At 39.5% G+C, this 13,968-nt stretch overlaps 1 protein-coding gene across 4 annotated transcripts in view; it reads right to left on the reverse strand.

The window, feature by feature from the left end:
* KCNH1 (potassium voltage-gated channel subfamily H member 1) overlaps positions 1 to 13,968 on the reverse strand; it is a 184,386-nt gene that overhangs the window by 120,205 nt on the left and 50,213 nt on the right. For all 4 annotated transcript variants that reach the window (XR_007903857.1, XR_007903856.1, XM_051783133.1 and 1 more), the window contains exon 7: positions 11,578 to 12,007. Coding sequence is in view for 2 of the 4 variants with exons in the window: in XM_051783133.1 (XP_051639093.1) it covers positions 11,578 to 12,007 (430 nt within the window). In the remaining 2 variants the exon portion in view is untranslated. The remainder of the gene's footprint in view (positions 1 to 11,577; positions 12,008 to 13,968) is intronic.

Consider the following 13,968-nt stretch of genomic DNA (forward strand, 5'->3'; position numbering starts at 1 on the left):
TCCTCTAAAACATTGCCTATCATTTTTATAAACAGCCAAATCTTTCTTTAAAATATAAAATCAGCCAAATGCATTAAAACTCACTGATCTGGTAAGCACAACTAACCCTTATTTATTCTCAAGATGTCATGAGACAGTTCATCTAAATGGTTGGGGACATATCATGTTCTATAAACCACTTACATATCACAGCTAGGTAACCCGTTTATACTCCAGAATTTTGTAACCTACAGTAGGCCTGTTTGAATCCAGCAGCAATTAGATATTAAAATAACTACATAATTTTTTGAAGTTGATGCAGAAGTGAAAAGTGCTAAGAAGATGCTTCAGAAGTTCTATCATATTCCACATATTATGTGACAAGTGGCACGATGTGTCACATGAGTAGATGTGCTATTTTTCCTTTTTTTCCCATGCCTATCTAATTGGATTTTTCTTAGAAAGAAATGGACTTTGAAAAAAGATTATTTTTGTGTAGAACCAAATCCTTGTCCAGGATTTCTATCCTTCAGCAATACAGTTGGTTGCTTAAGGAAAGGCCTCCCAGGACTGCAGAAAGAAAGAAAAATTTGTCATGCTTTTTGTATGCTATATATATTTAGCCAGTTCCACAGGCAGAAATCCAGAATATAGTTCCAACAGACAAACCATGCTCTTCTAGATTGCACTCATGTACCTCAGTAATTTAAAAATAAAACTACAAACTGAACCCCCAGCTTTGCTATCCTGCCTATCAAAGCAAAATATCTCTGGTATATTCTTGGTTTTTTCATAGGGAACAAAATATTTATCTTGCATATTATCTTCTGGTTCACCTGCCTGAAATATTCTTTCTTCTTTTTACATTCCTCTGCATCCAGACCATGTTCTGGATGCACCAGGCTCTTCTTTCTCATAAATTAACTTGAGTTAATGATGTTCCTTCAGATTTTAAAACAAGTTGGTTTGCACATGCTGATGAAAGTTTGATAAAACCAGCCCATTTCAGTGTTTCAAATCTACCTACAGGAAGAAATGCTAGAAATGGCCTAAAGCAAAATCCTACACCAACAAGCACATGGTATGAAAGACATCACGTGAAAAAGACAGAACATCCACAGCTGAGATACCTATTTATTTTCTTTATCCTCCTTAATCCTATCAAAAAGTCAAAATTTAGAAACGCTGTGCAACAAAAAGAAAAAAGGCAATTATCTATAATATTACTGTGGTGTGAGCTGGGAAAAACCAAACCATCAACACTTTATAGCTTTCATCTTCTCTCCAATCAAACAGAACTTTTTTTTCTCCATTTGCATTTACAGTCCTTTCAAAAGTTGTCCAGTGTCTTGGAGAGCAATGTTAAGCTCTGCAGGAGACCAACTGGATTGTAAGAACCTTGAGAATTAGAACTTTTTAGAAAAATCTCACTTCAAAAATAGTCCTGATTGGATTTGCACAATGCTGACAGAGATTTGGAATAAAATCTCCAGGGACTACTCTAGCAATTAAATTCTAGTATATTCTGAGGTAGGACAATTCTCTAGATCTATTAGGCTGAAGTACAGCCCAAAATTTTTAGTCATCAAGGCAAAATGACATATCATGAGATGATTCATAAAGCATGTATATGAGATATAGCTCTGGAACATTTATGTTCTTTTTCTCTACAATCAAAAGCACATGGGCAATTTACCCTTGCCCTTTGCAAATTACATCTTGACAGAAATTTAATAGTAATAATTTAATATAGCTTTAATCTGGTCCTTTACTCTTTAAATAACAAGCAAAAAAATACTCATATTCACTTTTGCATACTAAGAAATAACAACTTACACATAGTCAGTTTATGTTTCTTCAAACCAGGCCAGGAACCAAAGTACTACTATCATAATATACTCACAAAACAATCATTTTCTTTCTTCTATAAATATTGCTGTGAAGTGTGTTGAGGTGAGGAGATGACTAAGCCCATATGAATGGGCCACTCCTCACATGGCCATGGTCATTAGCTCACAGATATTTATTACAGCATTAGCACTGGTTTTGTGCTAATGCTGTGATGAAAAAACCTTCCAGTCCATCTTAGCCTGGAGATGATGATTTTTGTAAAAATTTGCTATTTACATAGATGTCACCTAAAGGCTACCCTTTTCTTGTATTTAACACCAGTGTTTTGTCACAGAACCATAGAATTGTTCGAATTGGAAAAGTCCTCTAAGATCATTGAGTCCAACTGCCATCCCTGCACTGCCAGGTTCACCACGAAACCACATGTCTAAGTGTCACATCTACACATCTTTTAAATACTTCCAGGATGGTGACTCTATCAGTTCCTGGGTCACCTGTTCCAAAGCCTGGCCATTCTTTCCAGAAATCTTTCCTAAAATCCAATCTAAACTTCCCCTGGTACAACTTGAGGCTGTTTCCTCTCATCCTGTCACTTGTTATTAGGGAGAATAGACCGCCCCTCATCTGACTACAACCTCCTTTCAGGTAATTGTAGAGAGTGATAAGGTCACCCGTGAACCTCCCTTTCTCCAGGCTAAACACCCCCAGCTCCCTCAGCTGCTCCTTAAAAGACTTGTGCTCCAGACCTTTCACCAGCTCCACTGCCCTTCTCTGGACACACTCCAGCACCTCAATGTCTTTCTTGTAGTGAGGGGCCCAAAACTGAAGAAAGGATTTGAGGCACAGCCTCATCAGTGCCAAGTACAAGGAGATGATCCCTTCCCTAGCCCTGCTGTCCACACTATTTCTGATACAGACCAGGATCCACTGGCCCTCTTGGCCACCTGAGCACACTGCTGGCTCCTGTTCAGCCACTGTCAACAGAACCTCCAGGTCCTTTTCCACTGAGCTGCTTTCCAGGTACTCTGCCCCCAGCCTCTAGTGCTCCATGGAGCTGTTGTGACCTGTAATGGCTGGACACCAGGTACCCCCCAAAGCCACTCTCTCACTCCCCTCTGCAACTGGACAGAGGAGAGAAGATATAACAAAGGGTTCATGAGTTGAGATAAGGACGGGGAGAGATCACTCACTGATCTCCATCACGGGCAAAGCAGAGTCAAAGTGGGGATACGAATTAAATTTATTACTAACAGAATCAGAGCAGAAGAATGAGAAGAAAAACAAATCTCAAAGACATTCCTCCCACCCCTCCCTCCTTCCAAGTTCTATCTTCTCCCCGCCAGTGGCGCGGGGAGATGGGGAGTGAGGGCTACAGTCAATTGTTTTTTCCACTGCTGTTCAGGGAGAGGAATCCTTCCCCTTCTCCCTGTGGGGTCCCTCCCATGGGAAACAGTCCTTCACGAACTTCTCCAGCATGAATTCATCCCCTGGGCAACAGTTCTTCACAAACTGCTGCAACAGGGCTCATTTTTTCCACAGGGTGCAGCCCTTCAGTCATAGGCTGCTCCAGCGTGGGTCACCCACAGGGCCACAAGACCTACAAGGAAATTGTGCTCCAGCATGGGCTTCTCTCTCCACAGCTTGCAAGTGGGTCTCTGCACCCCCCTGGGCTGCAGGGGGACAGCTGTTTCCCCATGATCTGCAGCATGGTCTGCACAGGAATCTCAGTTCTAGCACCTGTAGCACCTCCTCCCCCTCCTTCTGCACTGACCTTGGTGGTCTGCATTGCTGTTCAGGTGTTCTCACTCTGCTCTCCCCTGGCTGGAATTTTCATCAACAACTTTTTTTCTCCATCTTAAATATGTTATCACAGAGGTGATACTGTCATTCCTGATCGCCTTGGCCTTGGCCAGCAGCAGGTCCATCCTGAATCCATCTGGCATTGGCTCTGCAGGACATGCGGGAAGCTTCTGGCAACTTCTCAGCAAAGCCACCCCTGAATGCCCCCTGCTACCAAAACCTGGTCACACAAACCCAATGTGACACTTGCACATGACCCCAGTGCAGGGCCCAGTACTTTGCCTTGTTGAACCTCGTACCATTGGCCTCAGCGCATCGACCCTGCCTGTCCAGATCCCTCTGTAGAGCCTTCCTGCCCAGCAATTCAAGACTCCTATATAACTCTGCAAACTGATTGAGGGTGCACTTGATCCCCTCATCCAGATCATTCAGAAAGATATTAAACAGGACTGGTCCCAATGCTGTGCCCTGGGGAACACTGTTATGCTTCAGTACAAGCAATCCTAAAAAAAAAGGTGCAGGTCCTGGATGTCCTTATCCAACTTTTTAGAGTTACAGCTCTGGCTTTGGAGATTGCTTTGTTGTGAAGTCTGTCAGCACTGATTGCATCTCTCCAGCATGCCCAGTCTGTACTGAATATCAATGACATAACTCTGTACAGCCCAGACACTCTGGCTCATCAGTGGGTCTGAAAACACCACCATGACCTGGTGCAGGTCCATGTTTACTGATGAGAAATAATGATGGCTTTGCTGAAAATTGCATTCCTCATGACTCAAACACCTGAAGGATTGTTTATATATCCAAAAAGCCAAAACCAATGTTGTCTATCCATTTTATTTTTATTTATCACAGTGACTTTGAGGTTTTGGTGGTTCTTGGAGGGGTTTTTTTTGTACGGTTGGGATTTTTGCTTGGTTTTTACTCATTCTTTACTTTTAACAGGAAAAATCGAGATATTTTCACATTTAGAAATACCCAGACCAAATTCTGCCCTAATAGCTGAACCCTCCTTCTAACCTTCAGAGGAACTCTATCTAGATTTTCTTCCAGTCCTACCTCTTTGCTGAAACTTGGTGTAGCACAGAAACATATTCACACTTCTGGTAGTTCATTCTAATAGAGAAAGCATCCGAGCATAATAACATTCAGAAATCCCAAATAGTTGCTTAACAATTACCAGCTCTTCAAATACCGTGACTAGCAGCAAACAAGAACTAATAAAGCACAGCACAGAGGGGTGAAGGAACAGAACTGCAAATTCTACTTCATACTTAACTAAAAAGAAATTTAAAAAAAAAAATAAATCCAGGTCCTTAAATTAGGAATTATTGGCTTAGGTAGTGTTGCTGCAGCTAAACAAGACAAGAATGAAAAGAAATGCAAAACTATCAACCTTATAGAAAGCATGCCATCCACAACTTCCAGGGATAGGAAGAGGTCTGTGGCATCTAAGAGATTTTTGTCACCTTTGCCAGGGATGTGACAGAGAGCAAGAGATTGCTTTTGCAACCCAAGGTTTCTTTTTCCTTTCCCAGCATGTCCCCTAAACCAGAACATCACACTGGTAATACTCATGAATACAGAAAAGGTTTGAAGTCTCATAGGTCTTGGTGCTCAGCCTCTGAATGATATTCTCAGCAAACTGAGCCAGCACTTGGCATGTGGCTGGCCCTTAGTTTCAGGTTACCAACTTCCAGCAGTAACAATTTCAACATGCCCCCCATCCCCTAGAAGGTGTACAAGGGGTACACGTGCTTCCCTTATGATTAGATATGTGTTTAGTAAGTATACAAGTATACACAGCATGGCCCCATCCATTTGCTTATCCACTGATGACTTGCTTTATGAGGGGGAAATCACGCCTCAGGAATATCATCAAACATGATGCTGCAATGCCTCTCTATCTTTTTCAGGTATTTTGATAATAACAGTCTAGTTTTCATCAGCTCCCGGTTCCTATCCTGCTGGGTGTCACCAAAACACACTAATCCTCTGTGAGGCTGTGAAAGAGCAACGCTGACCCATGTGTCATCATACTTGCCACCAAGATTTTCTTACAGTTCAGAGGGATGGTCACATTACTGGGGAAGATTTCTGTTCCTTTCAGCAAGAGTTCTGTAAATAAAACTGCCTATGTTTTCAAATTTACCTTATGTTATCCTCATTTCTGGGTTGTTTGGGGTGTTTTTTTGTCTAATGAGAAAGAAGCTATTTACAAAGCTGAACAAAACTGAGACAGCTATTCCATTCTCCCAGGATCGTGTCTACCTTAATTAGAGACAACAGCTGAAGTGCTGAAGGACTGCATGATGGCTGTGTTGCACATCATCAAGGAAGATGAGTGGTTTGGGTTTCTGGTCTGTTCTGATTAATGAACTGAGTGGATGACAACCGATTACAGTATGTGAGCATGTCCTCAAGTCTGACCTTTAATTCCTACTTCTGTTCTTTTTCCATGATCTATCTCACTATCTGAGAGGGATAGTGTTCACAGGGGAATTTATGATTTACAGAATCCCAGAGTATGCTGAGTTGAAAGGGACCCACAAGAATCATCAAGTCCAACTCTTAGCCCTGCACAGGACCATCCCCAAGAGTCACACCAGGTGCCTGAGAGTCTCATCCGAATGTTTCTTGAACTCTGTCAGGCTTGGTGCTCTGACCACTTCCCCGGGGAGCCTCTTCCAGTGCCCAACCACCCTCTGGGTGAAGACCCTTTTCCTAATATCCAACCTAAACCTCCTCTCACAGAACTTCAGGCCATTCCCTCTAGTTTCTGTCACTGGTCACCACAGAGAAGAGATCAGTGCCTGCCTCTCCTCTTTGCCTCATGAGGAAGTTGTAGACTGCAGTGAGGTCTCCCTTCAGTCTCCTCTATTTAGTTCAGCATTCAAACATGTGTCCCTTCCTCGGTCACCTTCATATTTTGGATGAGTCAAGCCCTGTAGTTCCAGGAAGTTCCTACCTAATAAAGGAGAATTTAGCATGAACAGGCACCAAAAGCTTGAGATGTTTCAATGTAACCGAGAACACTAACAAAAGGCTCCCTAAATTATGTATTTTGCTCAGTTTCTCAAATTTCAAATAGGTAAGCATCCATCGGTATTACGGCATGTTAAAAGTCAAAAATGCAAAGGATTTTTAGAACTGTTCATCCCTACTCCACCTGCACAGCAAGGGAATTGCTGACACAGTGCCCAGATACAAAAACTGCAAATGAAACTCCTCTGATTTCTGCTAGTGTTTAGGAAAAATAAACAATACACAACCCAACCTGACAGCATCACTGAACAAAATATACAAAAACTGTTATTTCAAGGCATATGCCTCCACAGGGAAGAAACTAAAAATTGGAACAGTTTTTTTTTTTTCCTAAGGTATTAAAAATGGAAAATATATGTCTTTCCACAGACCCAGACAGTGGTTTTAAGCCTGGCTTTATGTAACATCAGCCTCTCTGAAAGATCTGTCTGTAGACATATTCCCTATTAATTAGCAATTTAGTGGCCATCTGTGAAAAGGGATAAGCAAATATGTTTCGATTCTTTTAAAATGAAACTGAGGAGTTAATTGCTTTACTTCCCATAGTAACACTCATCCTTCTCTCCATATATACACATACACTCAATAAACAAAGTGAGGCAAAACCATGCAGGTCAGTTCACAGATGTGAAGACAGTTTACTTTGCAAAACTATAATTTACCATATGCTCAGAAAAAGCTGCTACATAGTAATATGAAGTATAAGCCTCCACAGAAAAGAAATCCTTAAAAGTACCCACTGGATACTTCATCTCTATTTTAAAATAATTTGTTCTTCCCAAACAGATGTGCATTATTTGAGGTCCATCATCAAGGGCATTTTTCACCTACCTATGTTCCCCTCTGGTGGAGCTGAGCAACAGACCACGCATCCCCATGGTTATGAGTATGCCACAGTCCCTCACGAATCTAATTAGGGGTTGCACCTTCCCATCTCAAAATTACCAACAGTAAAACACTTTCTCCCTGAAAACTGCAGCCACAATGAGGTCAGTAGGACAGAGTGTGCAGTCATTATATTTGAGAGCACAAGAACATCTCCCTGCAGAAGGTGGCCCTGAAGCAGAGACCAGGGCTGCTGAGATAAAGCCATGCTTTCTTATACTCTGCCCAAAGTGTAAACCCAACCAAGAGAGTCAGCCCCCCAGGCTCAGTACCCACATACAGCTCAATCATCCCTTCCTGGGGGCTGTGCACCACTAACATGACATAACCACACTTCCTTCTACAAGCTACATACATTAAACTTTTTACTAGGTCAAAATTTGCACTCTAGTCAGTCAAAATTCCCAAGACAGCTTCACTAACATATCACTAAAATTTTAATTAAGAGTTATCTGGATTTATTATTTACCATAATGAAAGATTGAATTAAAAAAAATGGAAGTGGTCTTACCTACTTTTTTAAACAGTTACCTGACATCACAGCAAAGTACTATTACTAGTGGCCAATGGGTCTACAAAGAGTTAATGTAACACAAATGTATTTCTGCCACAGGATCAGCTTTACAGACGGTGTCAGCAGTGAGCAGAAGGGGATATATCAGTGGCTGAGCAGCAAAGAAACCCACATTTTGTCTTATATTAATTCCATCTCTCTGTGCATAAGCATACTAAACATACATGGAAGGACACTGTTATGAACTGCTTATGCTTTGAAATAACTCTAATATTCTGAGCCCTTCTGACACAAACATCCTGTTTGGGTGTCACCACAGTCCTGTGCTGACTGTACCAAAAGCCTTTCAGATAGTTTGCTAGTGGATAAGACAGAAATGCATCTCTTAAAATCACTTGTTTACACAGTAACACCTCTCTGAAAACAGAGGCTCAACAAACAAGACTCCAAGATCAAAGAAAAAAGTATCATTGCTATTCACAACTTTCCTCTCCAGAAATTATTCAAGATACTCAGCCAGTAAACCAAAACAAAACTATAACCCAAGTTTGCTAGAAGCAAGGACCTGAAAGCCTTGCAAAGCCACACATGTTCACCTCCATCTCCATTTCAAGAAAACCCATCTTATTAAAAATTTCCATCCTTTTTAAAGTAAAAGTTTGCTGGAATCACTTAGAAATATTAATGCTGACTGTTATACTACTTTTTTTTTTTTTTTTGATGATGCTGTAGTGGGAGTTTTGGAATCTCAAAACCAGTCTTGTCAACATATTGTCTTACTCAACCAAATAAAAATGGTAACATCCTCACAGAAAGTGATAGTGTTGTTTCCATTTCATACAAAAAAAATTTGTAAAATTCCTTTACTTATTTCATAGGACCATTTCAATACACAGGCATGCATTTTTGCCCAGACTATAGCTAGACATGTCAAAACCAAGATAAACTCACACAGTTCTTAAAGACTTATCCTCTAGCAGGGAAGAAGTTAATGGAGTAATATGTTGTGGTTGGACTTTAGCAAATCCCACCTATTTACAACTGAACTTTTAGACAGTCAAACACTTGGCTCTCTCTGCATCCTTCATGGAATGAAAATGCTATTCCCTGTGCTAATAAAAGATAGCAGTACCTCTTGAGAATGCATCATTAGATAGGAGCTAAAATAAAAACAGTGTTAATGGTAAAGTATGAATGAGAAATTATATACTCTTTCCTTTTATTAGTGGGCAGTAACACATTATCAGAATTGATTTGATATTGCTTATTTCTGATGCTTTGGGCATCCACAGCCCCTATTCATCCCATGCACAAATCTACGTGATCTGACATCTGCAAAATGAGGACCATGGAACACGTAGCCACCAACTGTGTTATAAGTGAGTAGCTCAGATCATAACAAACATGTTACTTGGTCATGAACAAATATGAATTTTTCTGAGTGATGTACAAGAGCTTTACCCAAGAAACTTCTTTTCCGTCTCCCCTGATACACTTGCTTTGCACCTTTGTACCCAGATCAGACTAGATCAGATTAAATTCTTATAAAATCACCCTAGTTCAAGTTTGGATCAATGTTTGGGAGCTTAATTCTACACAATAAGGTCATTTTAACATAAAATTTTATAGCAGAAGAATGTCTATCAACAGCTAAGCTCTAAATAACTGCAAACAAACCTGTTTTGTTCCTCCCATCTAGAGGAGTGACCACAGCTCAAAACTTCAGCATGTTGAAAGCAATCAAGGCCCCATAAAACCCAGAGAAATAAACTCAAAGATTGGATCACTTAGTTGCCATTCCTGCAAACACATACTGTGAATAGTCTTAATGGTTTCCATGTAGTTGTCCACATGATAAAGGTGTTTAGATACATGGACAGTTACAGGGTTAGAAATGTAAGAAGTAATGTAAGAATGTACAGAAGTCCAAATACAAACAAAATTGTTTCCCTCAAATGTGACTGGATTAATGAAATTTAAAATTACCAGAACAAAATTAAAGTTAATTTGAGAATTCAAAGCAAATATCTATGAACATTAATTATGCATAAATTCAGTTTCTTTCTGCAACATTGTCATATGAAGAGTTTGGAACACGTATAACTCCAAAATACTCCCATGTATATTTCTGACTTTATGAAGGCTATGTTCGTTCAGTATTCATAGTACTAAATAACAATACTGAATAACACTTGTTATTCTTGTTCTAGCTAGTGTTATGGTCATAACCCAATGAACAATAAACCAAAGATCAGGATATTTCCTGCTAAACTGGTACCTTCATCAGGAAATACATTTAGAAGCCTGTTTTGTGCTACACTGCTACATTGTCTAATGCACCTTCTCATAAGCAAACTGCACAATTTTATCCAGGTTTTATACCTATTTTCCTTCTGCTATGGGGGTGTTTTATTAGGATGATGGGACTCTAGGCACTGGAAAAAGCTAGAAGAACAAAATTAACAATTAATTTTTCATAGCTAAAATATGCCAATCCCCATGCAATCAAGGATGCTTGTCTTTACACTTCTTCTCACTAACCTTCAGCCTGCTTAACACTGCACACATAATCTCAGTACATGACTTCAGTGTTGCTGTAAAATGACACATCAAAATGAAAGGTTCATATTTCTACAACAGGTACTGTGCTGCTAATTGAGTTTCATTATATATTTGGGTTTCATTTGCTGCATAGCAAGGATTGACTTTCTCCTCCTCTGGATGCAATATTACCATACAGAAGCTTGTGTCTTTCTCCATATAATTATAATCTCTTCCATGGACAAAGTACATTTTTTTTTCCTTATTTTGGTTCCAATTCCACCCTTATCTAGAAAAATATGACCTAGTTTAGCAGTGGTCACCATATGGTTCTTGACTGCAAGTAGCTCTCAAGGCACTTTGAGTGCATATCTGCACTGAAATGACAATATGGCCAAAAGCTGGACAGCTTGGCAATATGTATCCATTCTAACAAGGAAATGTGAGCCAGAGGTGCCCAAGGACAGCATCATCCCAGTTGCTTTAGGATCTGTCTGTATGCTCAGCTCACAGAGGAGTTTGTGGTTTCTAGAGAGCCCTTGTTCTCTCTCCCTGACAAGATGATGCTCCCTGACCTCCTCCCACGCACCAACCCATTTATCCAATATATACAGCTCTCAGACATAGGAAGATTTTGCCACACAGTAAATTTAGGCACAAAGGTTGGTGCATTAATTTTTAACAGTTCAGGCTTTAAACATTTTATGGTTTACTTAGAAGAGAATACTGAAAGGATGTGGACAGAATATTCCTTCCAAAATGACTGAATTTTGATAGTCACAACAACACTCCTACTTGTGATTTAAAACTAACTAGTAAGAATGTAATACCTATATTGCCACCAAAAATATTTTTAACTGCATAATATTTGACACGATTCCAGATGTTCTCAAGAAATCAGTATTCATGATATGCAGCTATTTTGCATTGTGTGTGTGAGAGAGAGAATCTCTAATACTCACAGCCAATCATCATCATAGCAACAGCAAAGATCTTCTCCCCATCCGTAGTCGGAGCGATGTTCCCAAATCCAACACTGGTGAGGCTGGTCATTGTAAAATACAACGAGGAGATGTAGACCGAATCTTTGCTTGGTCCGCCTTCCCATTTCCCAAAGCCTGACGTGTTAAAGCGGTAAGGAGTTCCTATGGACGCCCCCAGCTGATACAGCCAGCTCTCAGTTCGGATGGTGTTCGTATCCTCATCGATAACTTCATAGTCTCCTATGCTGTACCAGATGCAGGCCAGCCAATGTGCAGCAAGACCAAACACACACACCAGCAGAACCAAGACTGCTGCTCCATACTCAATGTAGTGGTCCAACTTCCGAGCTACACGACCCAGCCGAAGCAGCCTGACCACTTTAAGTGAACTGAAGAGGCTACTGATGCCCTAGAAGGATAAAGCACAGTGACCATTAGAATTTAATATGAAAGCAACAATATTCATAACTGCAGTTTCCAAAGACACAAGGCGATCCATAATGAACAGATGGTCACCAGATAACACCTGAAAAGAGATTCTGTGAAATACAAAAAGGCTATTGACCCTTTCCAGGGATGCATATATGCGCTCGTCTTCATCCACTAACATTTCATGAGTTTCTCTCTAAACTCCCTTTTCAGATTATTTGAATAGGTCTACAGATACATTTGTAAAAACTTCAAATCACAGGTTATCTTTTGCACATCCAGTTGTGCATTCCTATGCAGCACATCAGATATAAAACACAGATTAAAATATGTAGCTCAGACATACCAGAAAGATAAATAAGGAAGGCCAAAAAATACTGCAAGTACCTGGAGATTTGTAATTTTTCAGTGTAACAATGTATATCCTACAACTTCACTTTCCTATAAGAATTCATGCACTGAAAATCAGTCCTCTGACATTTCTCACATGGACTACACAAAGCTTAACTATTTCAAATATCTCAATAATCCCCAAATCATATCCTTTTTCTGGCAGCTTTGGTATCAATGCAGCAGTTCTGCGCTAATAATAATATGTCTCCCATAAAACAGAATTAAGCCATTTTGTATTATTAACTTTTATACAGATTTGCACAAGAAGTTAAATAAAAAAATTTAAAGCCATTTGGGGCACAAGAAGCATCTGAAGAGCCTTTCATAAAAATCCTTTTTTTTTTTTCTTACTTCCTCTTACCAATACTGTTTCATACATAGAAGTCTGATTAAAATTTAAGCAGACTGGTTTAATGAGTATTTCTGGAAATGCATAATTGCATACTTCAGGTCACCAGCTTTTACTGGAAGTTTGTTTATTCCTGCATAAATACAACTGCCTCAGTATCTTAGGCTGTTTCAATGCACTAGAAGAGATGTTTTATTAAATAATTACATAAAGCATATTGACTCATGTTCCCCAGGACTGTAGCAATATATTTCCCCTTTATTTCATGAATTTGTCATGATTACATTCACTTATTTTCAGAGACAGATGTAATTTGTTACCTGGGAACACACTATCAATTCTATTAAGTATCTGGACAAGATGTAACACAACCAGGAGAGGGAAGTAAAAAAGAGAGAAAGAAAAGAAAAAAAGAGCAAAAAGCACTCTTCCTTTAAATCAGATATTTGCAGAGATCCAGACAAGAGCAAGTGAACTATTCTTTTCATGACTATCTATGCCAAACTTTTCAAGTCAGTGATGCAAAAATTCCTACACAAAGTAAGTTAATTTCCATTTCGCATTCATTCCATACGCAGCTTTGTTTTGTAAACGTTGGAGCAAAGTCTCTGTGCCAGTTCAGAGAATACAACACAAAGGCTTTAATTTCTAGGTGAGGGAAAGTGGGTATTTCTGAACACTCAGTATGGAGAGGAAAAGCAAAGGGGAAAATACAAAAATTATAAATTATAACCATATTTTAGAATCGAATATGCAAGTCCCTGAGTCACAAGCACATATAGTACCTACATTCTAAACATTTTGGCATTACAACACAGCCTTCTGGCTTTTTTGCTTAAGACCAATGCCCATTTCTCCTTTACCTTTTTACAAACTTCAACAGTAAAACAGTAATTTTTTTATATTTTGAGAAGTCTCCAGCAATGGTCAGCTATTAGCTTCAGTCTCAAAACCAAGCTTTTTAATCACACAGTGCTTCAAAGTTTCAGGCAAGGGAAGGGACTTCTCTATCCCAACATTTGAAAAACTAGTTTTATTTTTGTTCAGAAACAGTGGTGCAAAACCTGTTCTTCAACTAAAACTCATCATTGTGATTAAAAAAAAAAATGCTGTTTTTCAGTGAGAGTCCTACTAAAGCCAAAAACTTATAATGATTCAGGAAGGACTTAAGAGTTTAGAATTAGGCTAATTCTCAATTA

This window comes from Manacus candei, unplaced genomic scaffold (genome assembly GCF_025592945.1).
Source record: "Manacus candei isolate 608988 ecotype Guabito, Panama unplaced genomic scaffold, ASM2559294v1 h1tg000017l, whole genome shotgun sequence".
Classification (NCBI taxonomy): Eukaryota; Metazoa; Chordata; class Aves; order Passeriformes; family Pipridae; genus Manacus; species Manacus candei.